Genomic DNA, 25,783 nt, shown 5'->3' on the forward strand with positions numbered 1-25,783 from the left:
CCAAACTCTGGCTCTGAGAGTCAGTCTCTGGGGGGCAAGGGGCTACTCCTCAGCCTGCCCCTGCCTGCCCTTTTATGACAGCACCAAGGGTGGGGGTGGGGCAGGGCCCTCAGCCCCCAGAACAAGTCCCTGTGCAAACTGGAGGTGCCAGCTGGCTTCAGGATGGGGTGTCACATTTCCCCATTCCCGGAGTCCCCTCCTCCAATTCCTGAGGGAGGGGCTACTCTGCCTACCTGGGGGGGGCCAGACCCCTGCCAGGGCTGGGCCCTATAGAACCCAGGCTTATCCTCCACCTGACCCTGCCAGGACCTCCAGCACTGAAGAACAGCGAAGTCTGAGGTGGTGGGGATCCCCCACTGGAGAGCAGGAAGGCCTGGGCCCTGAGGGGCTTGGGGAGGGGTCATCACCCACTCTCCTAATCCATCTTCAATATGAAGAGGTTTGGGGCACACTTCCTGGGGAGGGAGCACAGGCCTGGAGGAGAAGTCCCAGTTTGGGCCTTCCCCAAACTTCCATCTTCTGGGCCACAGCCTAAGGCCAGGCATCCAAAAGTCCAAAAGTCCAGCCGGCTGGTCAGAGTCCCTGCACAGTCCTTGGGGGGTACCCACCCAGTGGGAGTCAGGTGTCAGACCTGCACAGGCAGTGTCTGATTCATCTGTAGCCGCATGTCCTGGATACTGCTAAGGATCTTCTTCTGATGGCCAGCCAAGGTGACCCCGATCCGGAGCAGGTCTCTGCAGATGGACCAAGGGCAGGGTCAGTCCCTCCCCTCCTGCCCACCACTCTGGGCCCTGCTCGGGGCCCCCTGCCCTGCCCTTCCAAATCTGAGGCACACTCACTCTGCAGTCATCTGAGCCACCAGGTCAAAGGTTGCAAACCCCGCGCTGACAAAGCTCTCCTTGTACCGCCCCATCTTGATGGCATCTAGCCAGTCACCAACTGTCGTGAAGGTTGTGTAATCTGGGACTGTGCGGTCCAGGAGGGGCTGTGACATGCTGTGGGGAGAAGAGAAAGACCTGGTGAATCCTAATGGCAAGGGAAGCAGGGGTAGGGCTGCTGGCCCAAGAGCAGAGTGGGAATATGGGGCGCCTGGATGGCTGTCGGTTAAGCGTCTGACTCTTGATTTTGGCTCAGGTCATGATCCCTGGGTAGTGGGGTTGAGCCTGTGTCGGGCTCTGCGATCAGCAGGGAGTCCACTTGGGATTCTCTCTCTCCTTCTCCCTCTTCCCCTCCCCCCTGCTTATGTGCCCCCCACCCTCAATAAATAAATAAATCTTCAGAAGCAGAGTGGGAACAGAGGCAGAGATACTGACCCAGACTGGGCAGTGGCGATGACCTTGAGGCTGGCAGCATTGCGGATGAGCTTGTCCAGGGTGTTGACAATCTGGGAGAATTTGGGCCTGAGGTTCCGGTCCCGCACCCAGCAGTCCAGCATGAGCTGGTGCAGTGCGGTGGGGCAGTCCATGGGTGGGGGCAGCCGGTAATCCTGCTCTACGGCATTGATGACCTGAAGAGAGAACAGGGAAACCTGGAGTGAGCCACCACTTCACTCCCCAGCTGACTCCCACCCACCTGGCCACTCTGGCTGGCCCCACTCACATCCTGGTTGCTCATGTCCCAGTAGGGTCGCTCTCCATAGCTCATGACCTCCCACATGACGATTCCATAGCTCCAGACATCACTAGCAGAGGTGAACTTCCGATAGGCTATGGCCTCTGGGGCAGTCCAGCGGATGGGGATCTTCCCGCCCTGGTGGGGGGGGCACACGCCCTTCACCCTATGACTCGGGGCTGGTCCCCAGCCCCGAGCCCCTGCCTGGTTGGCCCCGCCCCCGGTCTCCCTCCCAGCTGCTTCCTGTACCAGGGAGCTGGTGTAGGTAGGATCAGAGGGATCATCCTCCAGGAAGCGGGAGAGGCCGAAGTCTGAGACTTTGCAGACCAGGTTGCTGTTGACAAGAATGTTGCGGGCAGCCAGGTCTCGGTGCACGTAGTTCATCTCGGATAGGTATTTCATGCCAGCAGCAATGCCCCGCAACATGCCCACCAGCTGGATGACCGTGAACTGTCCGTCGTTGAGCTGGAGGCAACAAGCAGGCTCAGGTGGGCCCATCACCTCCCTACTGGCCCAGGGCCCGCCCGAGACCTTCAGGGCCGCCCCCCTGTGCCTCCACCTACCCTCTCTAAGGCCCTGGAGACCATGCCTCACCTATCCCCGTGACTATGTGCAGAGTGCACTGAAAGTAAGCGGCCCACTGTGTGGCGGGTATCTGTATACGACATCCCAATGAACCCCGGTGAGGATCCAAATAGCTCTCACCGCTCTCATTTTATAACTAAGGCAGCTCAGACCCAGAGATGTTACATAAAGCCAGAGGTCACACAGGCAGAGTCGGGATGGGAACTTGGGTCTTTCTGGCTCTGAGGACCTGGCTGTTTCCCTGCACCAGGCCACCTCAGTGAATATTTGTAGACTTGAAGAGGGTAGGGTGTGTCTGACCTTGTGGGAGGGGGCGGTGTGCCCAACACAGCTCTCTGGGGTAGCGCAGGGAGAGGGGCTGGGGGCTGGCTCTTACCCGGAGGAAGGAGTCCAGGGCACAGTTCTCCATGAACTCGGTGAGAATCATGACTGGCCGACTTTTAGTGACCACGCCCTCTAGTCGGATTATGTTGGGGTGGTCAAACTGACCCATGATGGAGGCCTCACTGAGGAAGTCCCGCCGCTGCCTCTCTGTGTAGCCCACCTTCAGCGTCTTGATGGCCACGAACACCTCTCTGCGGCCTGGCTGTTTCAGCCGACCCCGGCACACCTCCCCAAATTCTCCTGCAGGGCAGAGGGCACAAGTAGGAAGGGGCTTCTGGGATTGGCCCTTGTATCCAGTGCATGCTGGCCCCTCCCTGGGGTAACCCCCCCGCCCCCTCTCCTCCCCACTGTGCACTAGGGGACTCACCAGCTCCAATCACCTCCTCAATCTTGACACAGGATACATCGATTTCCTTGGCAAACTCTCGCACAGCCTCATTAGGGTCCTCATACGTAAAAGGGTCAATATAAACCTTCATTCCAGGAGCAACTAGAGGAAAAAAAGGCGGGCATGAGAGGGGCCAGTGAGGGAACTCCTCAGGCTGCGCCCTCAGGCCCAGCGTACTGGCCCCCCCCACCAGTCCCTGATGGGAGCACATTTCACACCCTCCCTCCCAAGTCTTTCCTCCCCGCTGGAGTCCCAACCCGCCCCTTCTCCACCCCCTCACCGTTCCCTCCATGAGAACTGGTGACCATAAAGGCTAGACACCGAGGATTCTTATTCTTCTTCCTCCCTCGTCTCTCATCATGTCGAAACATCTCTCGGATTCATCCCTCCCCTCATTCCCACTGCCCCTGACCTTATCCAGGCCTTCAACACTCAGACTACTGCAATAGTCTCCCAGCTGGGCTCTCTGCCTCTGGACTTTTCCCACCAATCTATCCTGCATACCTGTCTCCCTAAAACAATACTCACATTGTATTACTCCCCAGCTTGAGAGGCTTTCGGATTACCTATGGTGGAGTCAAGTCCCAACTCCTCTGCCTGCCTTTCACGACCCTCCGAGGACTGGCCACAACTACCCAGCCTCGCTCCCCAGCAGCTGTCAAACCAGTCTTCTCACTGCCCCCACAGTCGGGCACTCTCCCCACCCCACCCACTACCTTCCAGAGGCTCCTCTAGCCAGGAATGCTCTCCCCCACCTCCCTAAACCCTGTTCAACCCACCTGGCTCGGCTCAGCCCAAGGCCACCTCCTCCAGGAAGGCTTCCTCTTTTCTGAACGCTTACTGCCCTTTGTAACAGGAACACCCAGCTTAACACTAAACTGTCCTCTCCTTTTTTCCTGTGTGTACATATCTTGTCTTTCTCCTAGGATTAGCTGCCTTTGGGGAAAGGGGTCACTTCTCATGCATCTCTGGGGCTAGCGGGAGGGCGGTAGGGGCTCAGGAAGCGGCACTTGAGTGGAAGCAGGAGGGGCTATCCGGGGTAGGAGTACGAGGGATGAAATCCCAGGCAGGGGAAAAGGGTATCTCCAAGCCCTGCAGGGACCAAGGGAACTTTGCTGGGAGGCGGCAGGAGCAGGAAGAAAAGACAAACTCACCGTACTGCTGCAGCTTCTCGGTGTACTCGGAGTCAGAGCCGCGCCGCTGCCTCCTGGAGGGGGCAGGATGGAGGTGTGGCCTGAGACAAGGCCAACAGCTCCCTCTGTTCAGGGGGCCCTCGGGCTCCCAGGAGGGGGAGGGTGCACAGGGACGGCCTCGTGCCTGGCCCCACAGGTAGTGGTAACGGCAGCTACTGGGTCTCTGGGCAAGGGGTTCAGTGGACTCGGTCCCCAAGGGGATGTGCCAGGAGACAGGCAGGGGATGGGATGAGGTCAGGGGTGTGGACTAGAGAGGGCCTGGGCAGTGAGGAGAGTCTGGGCCTACCAAGGGCCTCTGTGGCATGTGGGCTCGAAGGTGCTCCAGGGAAGCTCGCACCAGCCCGTGGGAGCAAGCCGGGCCTGGGAGTACCTGAGACAGACGACAGCGATGACCACGACAGCCACCACGAAGACAAGCCCAGCCGTGGCAGAACCCACGATGAGGGGAAGCTGCTCCTGGAGCTGCTGGGCACCAGAGCCTGGAGACCGGGAGGGGACTGCGTAAGTGGAGGGACGGAAAGTGAGGAGGGATGGAGGTGAGCGGGAACAGGGGCAGTAGGGTACGTACCTCTCTCGCTTGTGGTCTCAAACTCAGCCGGACGGCTGTACTGCCCATAGCCAGCTACGGTGCGGGCACGGACCTGGACCACATAGCGGGCATCAGGCCGCAACCCGCCCAGCTGCACCGAGTTCTTCTGGCTGGTCACCGTGGAGGCAATGCCCTCACTCTGCAACACCGGGAGAAATGAGGCGCCTCAGTGGCCCTAAGGCCCATCGCCCCTGCTGCCCCCCAGGGCCCACCCGTGGCTGATTCAGTACCCAAGAGGTACTTGCTCCCAGGGGCCCCTGACGCTATCTAGGGGTCATCTTCTCACCCCAAGGCCTCTGCCTGCCCCTCAAGGCTCTGACCTTCTCAAAGTACTTCATCTCGTAGTCCAGGATGACTCCATTGGGCCGCTCTGGGGGTGCCCAGGACAGGGTCAGGCTGCTGCCTGAGCTGCTGTGCAGATGTAGTGTAGGCACTTCGGACGGGGCTAAGAGAAGATGGGTGCGGGGGCTCACAATGGGCTCCTCGGGCCCTGGCGTCCTTCCCAAGGACCCGGTTCCCAGGGGACCCCTGGTGGTCCACTGGCAGGCCCTGGGCAACCTCAGCTCCGTGTGGGAGGACCTAGGCCCTACCCTCCCATGCCCCCTCCTCCTCACCAGCCTGGTTGGTGGTGATATTCACAGCCGCGTAGCGCGGGGGCAGCGGACTCTTGCCCGAGACACCGTTGACGGCCTGCACCTCAAAGGTGTAGCGTGTATGGGCCAGCAGATGGCTGATGTGGACCCGGCGCTCTGTCAGGCCCAGCTGCCGAGGCACAAACTCCACATTGTCATCACAGCGCGAGCAGGCCGGGACGCCCCCGGCCCCAGGGCCCCCGTGGCACTTCTTGCAGATGACGTTGTATAGGAGGTCGTCCCGGCCACCCAGGTCCCGGGGCTCACTCCACTCGAGGATCAGTGAGGTCTCATTCACATTGGAGATCACACCCCGGGGGGGAGATGGCACCGCTGTAGGGAAGGTGGAGGGAGAGGGCAGTAAGCTAGGGCCCCAGCACCACCCTTCCACCCAGAGTTCCTGCCTACCGCAAGCAGCTTCCTACTGCCTTGCTCTTGTCTCCGTGTTAATAAGCAGAATAGCTTTCCTACACTTCTCCACTGGGAAGACTCTAGTTAGCCTTCAAGGCTCAACTTGAGATGTCACCACCTCTTGGAAGCCTTCCTTGATTCTCCTCCTTCCTATCCTCTGCACCCCCATGGCACAATTCCTGGGCATCCTGCCAGCCCGGCACTTAGCACATTATATAGTCATGACCTGTTTTCATATCTGTTTCTCCCACCAGGTGGCAAGCTCCTTTAGGACAGTGACTGGATCTTATTGTCCTCCACATCACTGGCACCTGGCACAATGCCTGGCACCAAAGGCCAGAGCAGGGAGGAAGCAGGGCACTGGGCTGCCCCAAGGATGTGAGGCCCCCTCTATGGTTGGGGTTGGGCCAGGAGAACAGCAGTTCTACACAGTGGGAAGAGTGAGGGGCTAGAGGTCCAATGGCTCCGGATGCCTGGCTAGGAGCTGGTGGGCGCTTCCTCAGTGTTGGTGGAAAGGCTGAGGCGGCTGACCTAGATTCTGGCTCAGGGCCAGTCACTTCTCAGCTGTGCCATGTTGCGCACAACATTGCACCTCCCCAAGCCTCAGTTTCCCTACCTGGAAAGCGGCCATTCATAGCAACCGTCTCGGGCCCTCGGGCAGGGCCACGAGTTCACTTACTGGTACAGGCACTGTCTGCAGAGTCCGAATCCGCACGGTAGAAGTTACTGTAGCAGGTGCAGATGCTGGCGGCTGCCGAGGCAGTGCGGCTATGGGGCGGGCAGGGGAGGCAGGGCCCCTCTCCCTGCTTCGCCTTGTAACTCCCAGGGGGACAGGCTGCGTGGGAGAAGAAGATGGGCGTGCTCATCAGATCGGTGAGAATCTGGCCCTCCCCCAGCCCTGGTCTTGGCCCCTCCACCTCCTAGACTGTGGGGGCTATGCTGGGATTGCCTAACTCCAGTGCAGCTACAAAAGGCCCTTTTGCCCTGTGGAAATCCCACGTCAGCGGATTCCTCCCCGCCCCGGCCCCCCACCCCTACCCCAGGGCCTCACGGGCGAAGACGTCAGCCCCATCACCTGGGCAGCCTGGGCTTGTTGAGGCACGGAAGGGAGAGAGAAGGAATAGGTGGGGTGGGGAAGAGACCACTGGCAGGTTGGCAGCACCCTCTACTCTGCCAGGATGCTCCCGCCCCCTCCCTGAAAGTGGAGGAAAATCACTGGAGGACCCTCACGGCCACCCCAGAGCAGGCAGAGGCGGCGCCTTGCTCCCAGGACCAGTTTCTCTCCCCACCCACCAGGAGCAGGGCAGCGGCTCCTTCCTGCCCTTGGGCAGGGGTGGGGGCTGAAGAGGGCTGAGAAAAGGAGAAAAAGACAGCAGGCAGGAAGGCTGGGGTCACCAGGAGTTCAGAGGCCTCAAAGCATCCACAAGGGGCACCCCAGGCCCCAAAGCGAGCCCAGAGCTGGGTGCCTGAACATCCCTCCTCCTCAGTTTCCTCTCTTGTCATCTACACTGGGGCCCCTGGTCCTGGGCTGTGGGGTTCTGCCTGTCTATGAGAGCCAGAGAATTTATTATTCAAACTGGAATATTTTGAGGGCAAAAGGGACCGCTAGTAATAATCATGTGATAATGAGCATAAGCCAGGACTACCCCAGACATGTGAAAGCATATGGTCACTCTATCCATATATGACTGCCCCTGGGGAGGTCATCCAGAGTGTGGAATGCCCAGAGTTGGGGTTATGCTTTTCTCTGGGATTTAATCTCCCTCTCACTAAGGTGATATTCCACCCAAGCTCTTTTGAGCCAGTGGGGGAGGGGGCAGAGGCCAGGCCAGGCTGGTTGCTATGGGAACCAGCATGCATTTCCTGCCAGGGACCTGCAGAGTGTTAGCCCCTCTTCAGGCTGTCAGGCTCATCACCCCCACCCCCTTTCTCCACTTAGGAAGAGGAAGTCTGGGGCAGGTTCCTGTAGAGAAGTGGAGAGGGGCCGGGCAAGGCACTATTCACCTTGCCATGCCAACACCCAACACGGGGCCTCCCAGCCAGGTGGGGCAGCCAGTCCCCCTCACACCTCGTGCTGTGCTAAGAGCCAGCCCCCACCCCTCAGAGTTACAGGCTGCAAGTGCCAGGGCAGAAGGGATAGAAGGCAAGGCCCTTAGCATCTTGCCCTGCACGGTAGAGCACTGGACAAGGCTATAGCCCCAACTCCCACATTCCCAGCTATGACACTTTGACTGTAGTTGTTCTCGGAGACTCCGTTTCCTTACTGGCAAACTGAGGCTCGAATGAGAACCCTTCGTGAATGGGTTTTAGAGCCGGAAGTCTAGTACACCGTAAGGTCTTAGGAGTCTCGGCAAGCCACCACGGATAAGCCTCCTAACCTCCTCCTGTATGAAATAAGGACAAGAGAATCCCTGTCCCCCACGCATCCCCTGGCTCCCAAGAGAGTCACGGCTGACACTTCGGTGGTGATGGTGTTGCCACGTGCCAGGCACTTTTCCAAGAGCTTCACGTGCATTGACTCACTTAAGCCCACTACAAGTCCATAGAGGAAGCCCCAGGATTGTCCCCATCTTGCGCACGAGGACACCGAGGTTCCAAGAGTTAAGTAACGTGCCCAAGGTCCCACCAGTGCTAAGTGACAGAGTTAGGACTCAGACTTCAGAGACTGGGCCCCCAACTGCTGTGCTGTAAACACTGCTTCTCAAGGAGCAAATGAGACTTCAAGGTAAAAGGGCCAAGCGTGAGTGCCCACAGCCCCTGTCCCCCACAGCTTGGAGGCCCAGTGAGTACTTCCAGGGTGGGGTGTCCACTTGGGGCCAAACAAAGCAGGCATCTCTGCCGGCTTCCCACCTCTCTGCCCAGGGGCCTCCTTACCAAGGATTCTCCATGTTTCTCTTCCAGTCTCTTTAGTTTCTTTTTTATCTCTTATGATGCTGGTGCGTCTCCTCAACGCCCCTCCTCTCCCTCCTTGCAGCACATTCTGTGCACTCGAGACCCCCTCTTCCCTTTCCTCCCTCTGCCTCAGACCCGACGCCAGAACTCCCTGACTGGCAGGTAGGAGCCCTCCCCACCCCCCAGCCCCAGGCCAGTCCCCACTCACGGCGGCACTGGGACTCCTTGGCAGCTGGCTCGTGGCCGGTGGCACAGGTGCAGGCTCCCACGGGCACCATCCACTCCCCATCGCCATTGCAGTAGAGCTTGAGTGGTACGGACACCTCCACGGCATTAGCGATGCAGGTGCCAGGGGCAATGACCAGAGAGGTGGGCTCGGCCCCAGTGAGGGTCTCGGGGAAAAGGGCGAAGCCTGCGGTGGTGGATGCACACTTCTTGTAGAAGGCCCGCACAGAGATGAGCGACATGCAGGCACCCTGGTCCTGGAAGGCCAAGTAGAAACCGGCCTTGGAGAGCGGCCCAAAGCTTCGCACCTTGGTGTTGACACGGCCAGCATCAAGCCGCGAGAAGCTCTCATCGGGCGCAATGGTGTCCACCTTCACATAGGGGTTCTCCATCCAGAAAGGGGAGGAGGCCGAGGCCACATCGCTGTCAGCCTCGTAGTAGAAGAGGTTGAAGGTCTCTTTGCAGGAGCCAGGGATGTTGGGGATGCTGTTGCAGTCACGCACGGTAAACTTGAGCTCCACGTAGACGCGCTGCACCTCTCGCCGCCAGATGAAGCCCGTGCGAAGCCAGTTGTTCTGGCTTGACTCCTGCACGTTACACACCTGGTACGTGCGGATGGGGTTCATGGCCTCATCATAGCCACTCACCTCTTCCCACTGTGCATGGGCCAAGTGAAAAAGACAGAGTGAGCGCCAACACGTGCCAGGTGCTTGCCACATGCCCAGATCCACGTTTACTTCACAGAGATGCTTCTGTGGTGTACTGGCTGAGCATGCAGACTACATGGGTTCAAATCCCAGTCCTTGCTGTGTGACTATGGGTCAAGCCACTCAACCTCCCTGTACCACCGTTTCCCCATCTGTAACATGGCGAGAATAAAGCCATATAAGGAATAAATGAGTTCAAGTGAATAAAAAACTTAGAGCATTTGATAAGTATTATGGGACTATTAGCTATAACATTTGTTATCTTTGTGCCTCAGTTTCACTGTCTATAAATGGGGCTGATTGGATAAAAATGACACGGTAGGGAATCAAATCAGTTTAATATATATAATAGGCCCAGGGAGCCTGGGTGGCTCAGTCGTTAAGTGTCTGCCTTCGGCTCGGGTCATGATCCCGGGGTCCTGGGATCGGGTCCCACACTGGGCTCCCTGCTCCGCAGGAAGCCTGCTTCTCCCTCTCCCACTCCCCCTGCTTGTGTTCCTGCTCTCGCTATCTCTGTCTCTGTCAAATAAGTAAATAAAATCTTTAACAACAACAACAACAAAAATACATATATATATATATACATATATATATATATATATGTATATATATATATACACAATGGGCCTGTAACAATGTCCCATACAGAGCACGCATTCAATGAACACTGGCTGTCACTATCACATTTAAACTTCACTGTAACCCCATGAGAAGGTACATCTGTTGTCTTGTCCCCACTCTACAGAAGAGGAAGCCAAGACTCTCAAAGGCAGAGACTTGCCCAAGGTCACACAGTCAGGTCTGGTGAATGAGGGCCTGGAGCGCCATCCCACCCCAGTGTTTCAGAGCTCAGTGGAGTTGTGAAGGCCATCTAGGGAGGTTAATTAGAATATTTCAGAAATGTCAGAACTACAGGAATTTAACTGTTTAGAAACGGAAGCCCAGAAAAGTAAACTGCCTTGCTAAAAGTCACATAGCAAGTTAGAGATCTGGAGCCAAGGTTTCCTGGTCCCCAAGACAGTGCCCTACCCAGGGACCCAGGAAGGAGAAAGATGGTTGGAGAAGATAGGCAAAGAGCTCTCAGGCAGGAGAGGGATGGTGACAGGCTGAAGGCAGGCTGAGGGGTAGGCAGAGGGAGAGGGGGACAAAAATGCTGTGTGTGGGGGAGGAGGACACAGACAGGCTGAAGGCTGAAAGGGTGAGAAGTACCCATAGGCCAAGAAGGAAGGTGACAGGTGCAGGGGGTGGGAATGACACAGGAGGTGAAGCTGACAGGCAGGGGGCAGAGGCAGCCCTTCTGAAGCCCTGGTGAGGCGAGGGGAATGGACGCTGGTGGAGGAAGTGGCCTACTTGACAACCAGCACTCAGGGGAGATGGTGGGAAAGGCTTACCCCACTTTCTGGATGAGATGTCCATGCCAACTCCGATGTCACCCATTTTGTGTCCATGAGGGTTTCTGGGGAGCAAGAGAAGAACAAAGGTCAGAGGCCATGCTCAGGATGGGGAGAAAGAGGTCGTCCAAGAAAGGCCAGGACACCAGAGAATGATTCCCACCAGGCACCACCCCAACCCACCCCATCCCACCCCAACCCCCCCCCAAGTCCTCGAGCTCTCAGACACCCTGCCCTGGAGAAGAGCCTGCAGCCATCCCCGGAAACGTTATAGCCCCAAAGACATGAGCCATCAGGTCGGCCAGTCGGAGGTGCGTGTGTGCTACTGACACCAGCCGGGGTTACGGAGGCAACAGCCAGGCCCAGTTCACACACCTACAGGCTCGGCTAATCTCCACACAAGGGGGTGCCAGGCCCTTTATCCTGGAACAAAGGACCGTGTCCTTCAGACCCTGCTGCCCAGGCTTCCCCTGACCCCATCCCCAACACAAAGGCCCGGCACCACACATGCCCAGGGGAATGGGAGGGCAGCTACAGGGCAGAGCCTGCTCCCACCCAGCCTCCCACTCAAACACCTCTGGGGGATGGGGCACAAATACTCTTTGAGGCTGGGCTGAGGGCCACCATGACAAGCTAGTTCAGTTCTTTCCACAGTCCTTGGATAAAGGTGCTGTTGGTGTACCCCTTTTACAGGTGAGAAAACTGAGGCCCAGATAAAGTAAACATATGGCCTAAGGTAAAACTGCTAGGACTTGGGGTGAAGGGCTGAAAGGTAGCGGACTCCATAACTAACCCCTCAACCAGAGCACTCTGATTACAGTGTGAAGGGAAGAAGAGAGAAAGCCTAGAAAGCTCCTGTATATCCTGTAAGTCCCAATCCAGCTGTCACCTCCTCCAGGAAGCCTCCCCTGAACCAACAAATTAGGGTTAGATTCCTTCCTCTGTGCATCCAGGGCCAGGGGCTTTGTCACAGCAGCACCAATCCTGTTCGAAGCTTCAGTTTCTTATCTGTTTCCCCTTGCTCAGCCACAGGAGGGGCCCGTTAACGTAGAAACGACATAAACTCACTCCCCGAGGAATCAGGTTCTGGGTTCTGACTGAACAATTCTACTCTCTGAGAGGAGAGAGATGCCAACTCCTTTCCTAGATCCTGGGAGACAGGGCAGCCAGCAATTCTCCCCTCTGCCCTGAGCTGGAAGAGGGCAGGCTGGGGCTGCCCAGGAGGAGAAAGACCCAAACCCCACACGTTCCAGGCTTATGGCCTTCACTGGTTTCCTGCAGTCTGGGTCTGAGCTGAGGATGGTGGGTGACGCAGCTGTGGCCCCAGACCCTCAGGGGGAGTGAAGCTCCCTCTTCTTCTATCAGAGGTGGCTGGTCCCTGGAGAACCTGGCTGCAGGGTGAGCCATCCCAGCCTCATCGGTCACTGGCCCGACAGGCCTCTCTGGCAGACAGACAGACAGACACAGACATTTGGCAGGGGGCTACAGGAGGCAAGGAGAGATGGGCAGAAGCAGGGGCCCAGAGACAGGCAGGGAGAGAGGTGGTGGAGCAGGGGCCTCGCCGAGGCGGATGGTGGGTGGCTCCGAGCTGGAAGGACGTGCAGAGCCGGCTGGCTAGGACCAGCCAGTGGGGTGGCCAACTGAGGACTACAGAAGACGGTGAGCTGCAGAGACAAGGAGGCCCGAGGAGACAGAGACAGAGAGGGAGGTTTCCAAGTAGCCTCTTCCCCAGCCAGCAGCCCAGAGTATTCCTGTCCCTGGAGCTGGTTGAGCCCAGCGCACCCCCTCCCCCCCAAGCCAGCCAGCCAGCCAGCCAGCCAGCCAGCCAGCCAGTCCGCCTGCTTGTCTGCCCGCTGCCCACCACCCGCCCGCCCCGAGCAGGCAGGGGCTCCCACCGCTCCCTCGAGCTGCCTCCCTCCTCCCTCTCCCTCACTTCCTTCTGCTCAGCCTGTGCCAAACCCATCTGGAACTGTTTAAACCCAAATATTCAGCCCCCTCCCCCCTCCAGCCAGATTCCTCCACAGTTTAAAACAAGCCCTGTGCTGGCTCTGAGAGGACTGAGGGGAGGGAGGGGACGGGGGGGGGGGGGGCGGCAGGGGTGGAGGGAGGCTCTTCATTTCTGTTTAATTTCTGGGGAGCGGGAGAGGGAGGGGGCGGGGATCGGCCCTTGGCCATCGCTCAGCCTTGGCCATCGCTCAATCTCGGCACATTTTTCCCATTAATGAGGAGAGGACTTGGATTTCGAGTCATGTGTGCCGGAGGAAGGGCTCCGGTCACCCTGGTGGGGAGGGGGCTTGCTCTCTGGGGGAGGGGAGGGGCCTGCTCCCTTCAGCAAGAGGGAGACCCTGAGGTGCCTGTGTCCCAGCCTCAGGAAGGGCATGGAGGGGGTCCCAGCATCCATCCGTCTGTGGCATTGGGAGGGACAGACCCAACCCGACAGAGCCCACCTTTCCTCGGCTACGTGTGTGCCGCACGCGCGTGCGCGTACTCAAGCTGGGGTGAAGAACATGAGGTACAGGGGTAAGGACGAAAGAGGACTGAGTGAGCAGTTTCCAAGCTCCCCAGCTGCCAACCGCACCCCCATCCTCCTCTGCCCCCCATGTGGCTGCTGGAGGGAGACCAGAAGGCAGACAGCCACTCTCTGCTACAGGGCTCTGTCAGGCCGGAAACCCCCCTGGCCCCTCTCAAGTGAGCAGGGAAGTGGACAGCAGGCCTGGGGGCTTTCTGGAACTGGGGCTTCAACGCTCAGAAGTGAACCAGCACCCCTTTCAGGTTTCCAAGGGGCCACAGAGAATGGCCACGCGGCAGCAGCTGCGTGGCTCTTGCCTGTGCACAAATACACACCCGCACAAGCATTCCCCGTTCCCAGGGGCTAGGCTCATTCTCTGCCACTGGGGCCAAAGAATGACAAGTCAACACATATGGTGGACAAAAACACACAAAGCCACAGCCGCCCGCAAACACACACACACACACACACACACACACACACGGCTTCATACACAGCCATGGTCTGTCTTTTTCAGACACACAGATGCATATAGTACAAACAGATTAGTCTCCCTTAGACATTCACATACAGTGAAGCTTTCCTACACACGGAGTTGGTTTGCCTTAGGCAAACACTCGCTCTTACAGTCTTCATATGTGCAGATTTCCAGAGACATTGGCGTACATGGAGGGCACGCACACCGAACAGTACATTCTCCTTACACACCCAACTGCACACGATTGCCAGCCCCATGTCACAGTCTTGAGTGTAGTCAAGTGCAAACCCAAACACCAGTTTCTCCATACAGACTCGACGACGTGCTCTTACGCAGTCACGCACAGCAGGCATCAGCTGCACATACTGACGCGCGTGTGCACTCAAACGTGCCACAGGAGCACGCGGTGTTAATGCCCACATCCATGGTTTGGATAAAGCCTCAGAGGTGCATCCTCCACGCACATGCAATGCACGCGCGTGCGCGCGCGCACACACACACACACACACACACACACACACATTGCAAGCATGTTCTTTCTATGAGCTGAGTCTTCAGGTGGGGTGGAGGAAGGCCTAGGAGAAGGCAGTGTCTGCTAAGAAAGCAGAGCGACTGGGCCAGTCTTGGCCAGAGGTGCAGGGAAGGAGCAAGGTGTGCCCCCAGACCTGCTTCCCGTGGCCCTGGCCAAGGCAGGAGTGGTGACTGGTCATGAGACTGGGGATGGGGCAAGGACCTGAAGATGATTCTGGGTGTGGCTGGGTGTGGCCTCCCCAGGTACTTCCCGGCCAGCACAATGGCACTGTCCCCAGCACTGAGCCCTTGGAGAGGGGTGGCATCATGAAGAGACTTAGCCCCAGGAGCTTTGGGCAACACTTCCACACATACATTGGGCACCCAGCCTGTGTCTGAGGGCCTCACTGGGCAGCCCTGGTGCAGCTGGGAGCCAGCCACCAACCCTGGTGAAGGGCCAAGTACACACAACTTTATGGAACTGCCAGACCCCACAGCACCCCAGGTCCCAAGTCACACAGAGCACGCACATCTGTGTCAGTGAGACCCAGGGAATCAAAAAACCCCAGAGACAAAAGCAAGAAGCCCAAGCTCCAGATGAGGGACTTTAAGGCGGTGGGGAAGGTCATGCTCCTGGGCTAGGCCAGTGGAGTGTGCAGGGGCAGGTGGACCGAGTGGCAGAATCTGGACAAGAAGGCGCATAGCCCTGCCTGCAAAGAGAGGGAGAAAAACCCCATGCCGGCCCTGAGTTGGTCTCCCTCCTCCTTGATGGGGTCCCCACCTCGGCCAGCCAACCCAAGGGATCTGTCCCATCTTCTTCCATCTTGCCCCTACCCTGTGGGTCAGTGGGTGTACATGTGTGTACCAAGCTGCACATTCAGGGTGGTCAGCCCGAGGAGGAAGGGGGCCTGGGGGGGGGGTTGCTATGGGACCTAGAAGAGCCTAACTCACCCCCCCTCCCAGCTACCTCTCCCTTTCTCCACCCATGGCCCCCTGGCCCTCCATTCTGGGATGGAGGGGAGGGGAGCATCTCAAAACAGAGAACACATTTTGTTTTCCATTCCTCCCTTCAGATCGTGGGGATTTATAATTAAATAAACCTGAGAGGGAGAAGGGAGGAGACAGCACAGAGCAAGGAGCCCAGATGCCTCAGCGCTCATCCATGCCCCCACCCTAGTTCTGGCCTTGCCAGCCAGCCAGGACGGATGGACAGCTAGCCCTTCAGTGAGGCCTCTGAGCCCTTCCCTGGGATCCCAGTCACAGTGGCTCTGGCCAGGGGTCTGGGGGCAGAAGGCAATAGGAGATCTGGGGCCAGGGCAGCCCTTGGGGCAGGGGGCCTCTCCCACCCCATCAGGTGCCCAGCTGTACCCAGTCTCCCTCCCCCCCCACCTCCCCAGCTGCCCAATCCCGACAAACCAGTTTGACTCAGCACAACAGGCAGGGCTACAATTTTCAAACTATGCAGGCCTGGTGATTCAGCCTCTTCATGCTGTTTAATTAGTGTAAGGCCGGGTGGCGGAGGCCTTGCCCACGGCAGCTTGGGCTTTAGCTCCCCGCCGCTGAGGCCACAGAGCGGGAGGTAGCAGCAGCTCTGGCTAAAGGGAAGGCAGTGAGGAGCAAACTGGTTCCCCCAAATACCTGCCACCATCCTTCGGCGGCAGCTCTGAGGTGCCAGCTCGTGACAAACAGGGATGGGGTGGGGGGGGCGCCAGAGGCAACTCTAGGAGTGAGCCAGCCCCGAAATCCCAGGCCTGGCGTCCACTCTCAGCGAACACCTCCTCAGGGCCACGGCTGCTGCCTCAGAGGGCGAGAGGGACTCACACACCGCCTCCTTCCCTCGCACACCGGCACTGCGGCCGTCCCCACCTCTTGCACCTGGCAACCGGTTCTCTTTCCTCACAAGGGTAGGCTCTCTGCAGACCTCCCCCTCCCATCTAAGGGGTAAGGCCCCTACGGCCCAGACTTCCTTCCGCATCCCACGCTCGTTCCTGGTCTGCTCACCTTCCGGTTCGTGGTCCTGAAGGGGAGAAGGATCTTGGCTCGGGGGCCTGGGAGACACTACTCGAAAGGAGAGTCTGCAAGGAGGTGGCCCCGTTTCCTTAGGACTGAGGGTAAATCTGAGGGCAAAATCTGTGTGTGTTTGCAGGGAGAGGTAAGCAGTCAGAGGGCAAGGTGAGAGGAGTTTCCTCAAGCAAGGAGGACGAGCAAGGACCCTGGCTCCATCCTCATAGGAAAACCGATGAGGTCCTTGGATGCAGTCTTGGTGGACCCCAAGTATGTAGGGAGGTAGAGCAACCACGTGCTAGACAGCACCTAACCAGGGGATCCATGACCGAAACAGTACACACAACTCAGGACTCTGGGCCTAGATATAATGGCCCCCGGATGCAGAGAGCCAAAAGGCTCCCCTAGGCCCAGGGCAAACCAAATCCTGGCAAAGCCAAATGGAAGGTTGGAGCAAGGAGCCTGGATCCCCTGCCTGTAAAGCTTGGGAGTGGGGAGGGTCCCAGCTAGCCCTGCCAGGTGGTCATAGCCCAGGACCACCAAGTCCTCCCACCTCACCCCTCAAGCTCCAGACAGGGTTGGGGGATGGGCAGGACACAGACAGCTGCCCCTGACCTCGCTCTCAACCCATCCCATCCCATCCCAGAGCTGAAGGGAGATGGAAGTGGGGAGACAACTTTCTCTTCAGACCAACCTTCCCCCTTCACCCCCCCCCCCCGCTTCCTCTAACCTCCCTCCAGCAGGTAAGGCACACACCAGTTTCACTTCTGTCCCTCCTCAGAGAGCAGACCCTAGAATAATAATAATAGCATTTAATCCCTAAATAATAATGGCTGTGTGCTAAGCACCCCACACACATTAAGGACACAATCTTCCCTACAACTCTAAGACAGTGGGTACTATCGCTAATCCATCTCACAACGAGGGAGACCTGAGTGGGTAGGCGTACTTCTGTGTGGGGGTCTGCGCCCCAAAGCATCTCTCTTTTTGTTTTCATTGTCCTGCACACAAACTGAAAACCCTAAGATCTGAGGTATGGCAAAAGTAAAGGAACTGGTAAAAGCCACACATGGAAGGCACTGCTACTTCCTTGGGGCACCCCACACTGGCCTGGCCTGCCAGCCACCACCTGCCCAGTCGGGGAGTAGCCCCAGACACAGCTGGGGCGGGGGGAAGGAGGGACAAGTTGGGGCCCTGCTACCCTCTCTTTCTTGTGCTGCTACTGCTCATGGGTCCTCTGTCTCCTGGTCAGCCCCTCAGTGTTCTGGACTGGAGGACTGGAGGCCTGGAGGCCTGGAGGCCAGCTCCCAGCTATGGCCTGCCACTGAGGGTCCAGCAGATCGTGAGGGGTGAAGAGGAGGAAGAAAGGGAGGAAGGAGTGAGCCTCTTCGGGTAGCCCTTGCTCACCTGACCCAAACCACACCCCCTCCACCCCACTGGCAGCACCAGCACCCACCACACCTGACAAGGGCCCCGCGCCTAGCACACACACAGCCCCATAAGCGCCTGTGCCTCTGTTGCCCCTCCTGGGCTAAGACACAGAGACACAGACCTGGGAACCTCAACAGGCTCCCTGGCTCACACCCTTGAGGCAATCAACAACAAAGCCCCACACTGGTTTCTCACGCCTGAGATCCTATCACACACATGTGGGCGCGACCTCAGTGTGTCTGCTTGGATTTGCATGTGTCCACCCGTGTGAATCGGTCTGTCAGGGCTGGTGGGCTCAGAGATAAAAGGGGGTGGGGGTTCATAGGAACATTTTTTCCATAGAGAAAATTGGAAAGCACCAGAAGATGCCTTTCTTTCAGAACCGTGCTCTTTCTTCCTTCCAACCTTTAAGTTTGCCAGTTGTGAACATACAAACAAACCAAGTTACACAGAATTCATATTTTTGTTTCTGTACGAAGAAAGTGACTAGATTGGCTGTGAAAGACGCCGAAAATAAGTACTGTCTATATTCCAATTTCCCCCAAATTTCTGTGGTGTCCTGCCCTCCACATTAAGGAAGGTTTTTTTCTCTCATTTAATGGCTTCAAATTTTTTGGAAACTCTGTGTGTGTGCGTCTATTGTTTGTAACCAGTGTCAGCGCCTCTGTCTCCCGCAGGCTCGTGTCAAGTGGCCACATGTGTGTGAGCTCTCCCACCAGAGCCAACAGCATCCTGTTCACCCAAGTACAGTGGCTTGCAAGTTGGAGCTACCCCCCCCCCCCAGCACCGTCTGGATAGGTTTCACACAACCTATTGAGAAACTCGGCCTTTCCCCACCGGCAAATGGGGCAAAACCCTGAACTTCGGGGCTCAACGGAGACCCGAGCACTCGGATGTCCTGCTAGAAGGCGGAGGAGAGCCGCAGAGCAGCGCGCACTGCCCGTGCACGCAGCACTTCGTGGGTAACTGGCGCTCCATAAACCATAAACAATAACAGGCCCCCGCCTCTCCACCCCCGCAGCCATCCCCTGACAAAGCGGGGTGCACGTACTCACACCTCTCACAGTCAACTCCAACGGCTTCCTAACCAACGCCGCCCCCCCAACCTGGGAGTCCCGCTTCGCCCCCACCCGCCACGGCCCCGCGGCAGTCTCAGAGGCCCCCGCTTCGCCCGGTGGGTCGCCCACACTCCCTCGCCTCCCCGGGCCGCTGAGGGCCCCGCTCCTCTGCGGTGAGTGCGGGGTTCTCCCCCAAGAGCTCACAGCGCTGCCGTGACTTTCGGGGACGCTCAACCCGAGTCTAGCTGCTCGAGAGCCACGATCCGCGTACCGCCGGCCTCGGAGCCAGCTGAAGCCTGCGAGGCGGCTCCGGGGGCGTCCTCCCCACCCCGTCCTCCGGCCCCCGGAGCGGCGGCGCGGGTGACGGAGCCTCCTCCGACGTGCGCCCAGCGGGCATCTGACCCACCCCGCGGGTCCCCCTCCGGCCTACGCTCGGGCGACCCCGGGCACCGTAAGCCTTGGACGCGCCCCCCGACGCCGCTCACCTTCCAGCGCCCGACAGCCGGTGGACAGCAGCAGCGGCAGCAGCAGCAGCGGAGGAAGCAGCGGCAGGAGCCCCGGCGGCGGCGGCGGCGGCGGTGGCGGCGGCGGCGGGCGGGCTCGGGCCATGGCCGGGGCGGGCTCCGGGAGCCGAGCCGGGCCGCGCCGGGCCGCGCCGGCGGGGCTGCAGGCACCCGGGGAAGGGTCCGCTCCTCGGGCTCCGAGGAACGCTCGCGTACGGTCCCAGGAGATCCGGGCAAGGAAAGGGTGCGATCCAGGCGGGCGGCTCCGGGACCGAGGCGGCGGCCCGAGCCTGGCGATGCTGGGGGATGCAGGCAGGTCGGACCCGCGGGAATCTGGACGGACCGGTCCAGGGAGATCCCGGGCGCTGGAGAGCTCGGAGCCGAGACCTCCGGGAGGCGGGCGGGAGCGGGAGGGCGCAAGTGGTGGTAGTTCGGGGGCACAGTTATCTGGCGGTCTGCCGCGGGCCCGACTCGGATCCGGGGCTCCGGGTGCGCGCGCCGTCCGGGGTCCGAGCAGGGATCTTGCTGCGCCGCTCACCTACTCACTTCTGCTGTCCCCAGCGCCGGCGCTGCCGCTCTGGGCGAGAGGGGCGGGACCGGCCTCCTGCCTGTCAGCGCCGTGGCCCCGCCCCTAGCTGCGGGCCGCCCACTCACAGACTGCCAGGCGCACTGGTTCGGCCTCGGGAGCTCTCTGCTGGAGTTCAGTTGGCGGCGCCTCCATCAAGCCCACCTTCGGGGTCTCCGAAGCCTGGAGTGGGCGGGGCCAAGGAAAAGATGAATTAGATTGGGCGGAGCGATGCTGTCAATCAAGCGAAAACCCCGCCTCCTGTTTCCAATTGGCCACTAGTAACCGAACCTGAGTATGAAGTGATGCCAGTCATATACAACAAGCTGAGGGCGCCCCCCTGTGGTCTGCACGCGCCCAGGGACGCCCCCACGTGGCTGTCTTTTCTCCAGGCACCTCCAGACCCTAAACTGAGTTTAGGCACCATCAAGGGGGCCACCATCCGCAACACATCCTATGACCAGGGCCTTCTGCTCTTTTATTTATTCATTCATTCACTCATTCAGCCGTTCTTTGAGCATAGACTCTATTACTGCCGGTGCTACAGCAATAGAGGTCTGCCTTCTCTTGGAGCTAGTTTAGTGATGGAGGCAGGCATGAAGTCATCACGGTAGAGTATAATAGGTATTATTATGGAGGAAAGACAGAGTTGCCAGAGCACATGTGAGGGGAATAGCTACATCTGGCCCTGAGTAAATGACATTTCAGTTGAAATATGAAAGATAAGTAGTATGTGAAAGATGTGTGTTTGGAGACGGGGTCGGGTGGGGTGGCTGTTTCAGACACAGCAAACACACTTTGTGTGAAGTCCCAGTGGCAAGAGAAACTGATATTCACTAGAAGAATCTGAACGAAGTTCAGAATATCTTGAGTGTAGAGTTAGTTAGAGGCAGAAAGGAGACTTAGAAGTAGGTGTAGGGGGCCAAGAGGAATTGTTTTTAGACTCATAAGGCCTTCCTGAGAGCTGGAGCTTGAAGCAAAAGCTTTGCCTTATCAGATTAGCATGGCTGCCCTGGGAAGTAAGGGTAGAAATAAGGAGATGGAGAGGAAGCTGTGCAGTGGGCAGGTAGAGGAAGGTGGTGGCTTGGACTAGGGTGGAGACTAAGGATGGAGAAAAGTGGGCAGGTCCAAGATGTTTTAGGAGGTAGAATTCATGAGATTTGTGACTGAGTGGTTGAGAGATACGTGGTGGATGGAGCCATGAAGGAGGAACCCCCCCCCACCGGTTTCTGGATTGGCAATGAACTTCTACCCCATTTGCTCAACGAATGTTTACAACGTACAATAAACACTGAAAAAATAGGTCTTGTTTATTAAGCAGAAGGTGTTATTATAACCTCATTTTACAAACAAAATTGACATCTAGAAAGCCTTGGTGACTTGCCCCAAGTCATAGTGCAAACAAGTGACGGGGGTGGGATCTGCATCTAGGACCGTATAGCTTTTAGACTCCCTAATTCCACTTCATCAGAGACCTTAGGATCACCTACGTGCTTTTTAAAAACTCAGAATCCTGAACCACCCATTCCACCTTGGACCTTGGGACTCAGAATCTCTGGGGTATGGGGCCCAGGATTCTGCATTTTATTTTATTTTTAAAGATTTTATTTATTTATTTGACAGAGAAAGACACAGCGAGAGAGGGAACACAAGCAGGGGGAGAGGGAGAGGGAGAAGCAGGCTTCCCACGGAGCAGAGAGCCCGATGCGGGGCTTGATCCCAGGACCCTGGGATCATGACCTGAGCCGAAGGCAGACGCTTAATGACTGAGCCACCCAGGCGCCCCAGGATTCTGCATTTTAAATAAGCATTCCAGGTGCTGCTGATGCTCGCTGACATCTGAGAATGACTATCACCATGCCGCCTCTCACTGTCCTAGCTGGAGAAACATCCTTCCACGAGCCCTCTCAGGGCCTTCCCCAGCTACCCAGAGATTGCTGGGGGACAAATGTAAAAGAGGAGACTCTAGGTGGTCTCAGAAACAAGATGGTCATAGTTAATCCTCTGGATCATGAAGTGCCTCAGTTCCAGTCCTGGAAGCTCCATAAGAGCAAATGAAGTCATGATCTGGTGCTTGATGACATTGCTCTGAAAGCGGTCCATCCTCCCAGCCAGAGACAGGGGTATGGGTGGGTCCACAGGCTGGGGTAAGGGGTGGCCATGAGACAGAGGCCCGGATTCCACCTCAGCCTCCCAGGCACTTCTACCTCCAGATCTGTTCTCAAGCCCTAGAGACCTCTACCAACATCATTCAGGGCTCTAGACCACAGACGGGATCTTGGAGCTCATTTTGTGCAACCTTCCCATTGTAGAGCTAGAAAACCTGAGGCCCAGAGAGGACTGTTTGCCCTACAGTCCCCTCTGCCCTTGGGTGCTGGTTGGCATCGGGCAGGGTAGTATTTTGGCAGGTGGCCTGACAGCAACACCTCTCAGCCGAAGCCCTGCTCGTTGTAAGGCGGATCTGTGAGGCCGGCACTCCTGTTTGCTCAGCAGCTGTGCCAGGCTAGGCCTCGCCCTGGACAAACACAGCCTGCCCAGCGGCAGGCACCAAGCTCCTTTGTTCTTGCGCCTGATAGTAGGGCTAGCAGGTAACAGAGGGCCCGTCCTCACCGGATGTTGGCACCATGGTTCCCACGGGAATGCTTCCTGATCAAGGGGCCGACAGGCTGAAGGGCATCCAGGTGCTGGCTACAACAGCCTGGGGCAGGAAGGTGACCACCTGGCAACAGAGCCGATGGGAGCGGGGGGCAGGTGGAGGCATGGGGACCAAAAGCCAGGCCAGATTGGGAAAGCTGGGCCACCTCCATCTCTTTGGAGCCAGGCGGGCAGAAGGTCCTAACCTATCCTTCCGAGCTGAGAAGGTGCCAAGGAACCCAAGGAGCAGCCTCTGAACTTTGATTTGGAATGAAGGGAAAATGTCCAGAGGGAGGTCAAGGTCCCTCTCTCTGAGCCCATCATCCTTTGCCCATTTGAAACTAGGAGGAAGCTTAACGTAGAAGCCAGAGCTTGCTGAGTACAAATCCTGGCATGGTCATTCACCAGCTGGGTGATAAGAAGATGAACCTTCCTGAGTCCAAGTATCCATGGGAATGAAGGTGGGATGATGACCATACCTCCCTTGCAGGCCTATTGTGATACTCTGGCCGCAGGGCAGGAGCACAGCAGGTGGCTGTTAAATGGTTCCTATGATAATTAATACCCAGGCCCCGAACCTCTCTGGAAATGCTGACAACTAGAGGAGTGCCTATGAATTGAATCGGGGCTTAATGCCCCCTGTGGCTGTGACCAACTTCAGATCCTCTTTAAAAAGATAATAAATAGGGACACCTGGGTGGCTCAGTCAGTTAAGCGTCTGCCTTCGGCTTAGGTCGTGATCCCAGGGTCCTGGAATGGAGCCCCACATCAGGCTCCCTGCTCAGTGCAGAGCCTGCTTCCCCCTCTGCAATATATTGAAAATAAATAAATAAATAAATAAATAAATAAATAAATAAATAAATAATCTTTAAAAAAAGAAAGATAATAAATACGTGTCCCTGGATTTGTGGGTTGGGGATTGTTGCAAGAAAGTTGAAACTGGGAGGGCACCTGGGTGGCTCAGTTGGTTAAGCGACTGCCTTCGGCTCAGGTCATGATCCTGGAGTCCCGGGATCGAGTCCCACATCGGGCTCCCTGCTCGGCGGGGAGTCTGCTTCTCTGCTTCTCCCTCTGACCCTCCCCTCTCTCATGCTCTCTCTCTCTCTCTCATTCTCTCTCTCAAATAAATAAATAAATAAAATCTTTAAAAAAAAAAAAGAAAGTTGAAACTGGGAGAAGAGAAGTTGGCAGTAAATGATGGTGGGATGGATCTGATGAGTGCTTTTTGGGCTCGGATCGAGGACCAGGATGGGGGCAAGGAGACCAGTGACGAGACCGCAGGCAAGAGTTGATGATGACCAAGCTGGTGGTAGCACAGTGGTCTGAACAGCAGCGTGGGTGGTCATTTACAGGAAGAGAAAGAAAGACTTGAGGAGGAGCCATTTGGTCGGGGAGGGGCAGGGTTGAGGACTGAGGGTGTCATTTTGGACTGGCTACATTTAGGAGGCTGGTTAGACATCCACACGTGCACATTGAGCAGAGAGCTGGCTTCACCACTCCCACCTCCACCACTGACCACACCCCCCCACAGGGTCTCAGGTTTTCTAGCTCTACAATGGGAGGGTTGCACAAGATGAGCTCCAAGATCCCATCTGTGGTCTAGAGCCTTGAATGATGTTGGTAGAGGTCTCTAGGGCTTGAGAACAGACCTGGAGGTAGAAGTGCCTGGGAGGCTGAGGTGGAATCCGGGCCTCTGTCTCATGGCCACTCCTTACCCCAGTCCTGTGGACCCACCCATACCCCTGCTATCTACACAGCCTCAACTCTGGTCTCTCTCTGTCCCTTGGAGGCATGACCTCAGGGCCTTTGCACTGGCTGTTCCTTCTGCCTTGATGGTCTTTTTCCAGTTCTTACAGAGCTGCTGTCTCTCAGAATTTAGGTCTCCACTTAGAGGTGACCCCCCAGCCCACTTTGATTCCCTCCCTCGTCCTCCACACCGTCACCGTCTAGCCCACTGCACTGTTTCGTTTCCTTATACTCCTGCGTACTAATTGAGACCATACTATTTAGTCACTTGTTTATACGTGTATCGTCTGTCTCCCCTCCTAGAATGTAAGCTTTCTGAGAACAATGAATCCCCGGTGTAAGGCCCAGTGCTCTGCATGAAGTGGTCTCTCAGTAACAATTTACTGACCAAGTCAGGAAGTACGGCCAGTAGGTGGTATTCATGCTGCCACTTCCCCTTCCCAAGACTTTGGCGGACATCGCTCATTGATTCTGAACTTTTTCCTCAGTATGGTGCTATAGACAGCCCTTATCAATCAGGGTTGGCACCTGAAGTCAAACCTACCTGCCATCCCTGTGGTGGACAAAGGTCCCTTTTTGCTACCAGTGTGACTTTGTGTGAGTCTTTTTTTTTTTTTTTAGAGATTTATTTATTTTTAGAGAGAGAGAGAGAGCACAAGCGGGAGGGGCAGACGGAGAGGGAGAGAGAGAATCCCAAGCAGACTTGGTGCTGAGCCGGGAGCCCAACGCGGGGCTCGATCTCACGACTCTGAGATCATGACCTGAGCCAAAACCAAGAGTCGGACGCTTAACCAACTGAGCCACCCAGGCGCCTCTGTGTGTCTTTAAAGTTCCTTGGACCTCAGTTTCCTTATCGGATGTCTCCTCCAAGATGTAGAGTTGTCTTCCCACCATTCCTTGATGGGCAGGACCTCCAGGCAGGAGCCTGCTGCCATGCAGACGCGCCAGATCCCACAGACAGGGCGCTCCATTCCCATCTTTTCCCTGAGTCACTCTGAGCTTTCCTCCCACTCTGTTCCCCTCTGCTTTCTCACCAGCCCTGGAAGACGAGGCTAGAAGGGACCATGGATACCTGGCCCAACAAAACCCTCCTTTTCAGGTGAGGAAACAGATCAGAGAGGGACTGTGCATGGAGCCAGGAATCCAACAAAGACTAGCTGTCCACACCCAGTGCTTTGGCAGCAGCAGTCCTTTCCCTGGATCGCTGGCTGGGCCGGGGCACTTGCTGTCAGCACCTCCTCGTCGTGAAGGGGAGCCGGGGGCTCTGCTTCCTTGTACCCGGGCACCGTCCCAAGCCCCAGGAGGCGCGCAGCCTGGCTTCCCTCCAGGCCCTGGCA

General features: G+C 57.4%; 1 protein-coding gene across 5 annotated transcripts; it reads right to left on the minus strand.

Annotated features, from left to right (window-relative positions):
* Positions 1-293: 293 nt before the first annotated feature.
* EPHB3 (EPH receptor B3) lies at positions 294-19,607 on the minus strand. Of its 5 annotated transcripts, none has more exons than XM_028100984.2 (16): positions 19,484-19,607; positions 11,009-11,073; positions 8,894-9,566; positions 6,473-6,628; positions 5,365-5,715; positions 5,071-5,195; positions 4,730-4,889; positions 4,532-4,640; positions 4,123-4,175; positions 2,948-3,070; positions 2,573-2,820; positions 1,861-2,076; positions 1,600-1,749; positions 1,314-1,507; positions 840-995; positions 294-734 (listed from the first exon to the last, which is right to left on the minus strand). In XM_028100984.2, the coding sequence occupies exons 1-16, from the start codon at positions 19,605-19,607 to the stop codon at positions 626-628; spliced, it is 3,012 nt and encodes a 1,003-aa protein (XP_027956785.1). In that variant the 3' UTR covers positions 294-625. The 5 variants fall into 5 exon arrangements, with proteins under 5 accessions (XP_027956785.1, XP_027956786.1, XP_087874245.1 ...); XM_028100985.1 differs by lacking the exon at positions 19,484-19,607 and adding an exon at positions 3,673-3,684 and having other exon boundaries at positions 4,123-4,172; positions 4,532-4,626; positions 4,716-4,889; positions 5,065-5,195; XM_088018119.1 differs by having other exon boundaries at positions 1,600-2,076.
* Positions 19,608-25,783: the final 6,176 nt, after the last annotated feature.

The sequence above is a fragment of the Eumetopias jubatus genome, unplaced genomic scaffold (assembly GCF_037043125.1).
Source record: "Eumetopias jubatus isolate StellerSeaLion01/CBP00866 unplaced genomic scaffold, mEumJub1_p1.0 scaffold_1, whole genome shotgun sequence".
NCBI classification, from domain to species: domain Eukaryota; kingdom Metazoa; phylum Chordata; class Mammalia; order Carnivora; family Otariidae; genus Eumetopias; species Eumetopias jubatus.

Bases quoted from the DNA above. Each gene is read 5' to 3' on its own strand.
- EPHB3 (XM_088018119.1), bottom strand. From the start codon at position 19,607: ATGGCCCGAGCCCGCCCGCCGCCGCCGCCACCGCCGCCGCCGCCGCCG. The intron at 4,641-4,729 runs GTACGTACCCTA...CCCGGTCTCCAG, and splicing joins TGAGACCACAAGCGAGAGAG to GCTCTGGTGCCCAGCAGCTC. The intron at 2,077-2,572 runs GTAAGAGCCAGC...TGTTGCCTCCAG, and splicing joins CCCTGGACTCCTTCCTCCGG to CTCAACGACGGACAGTTCAC.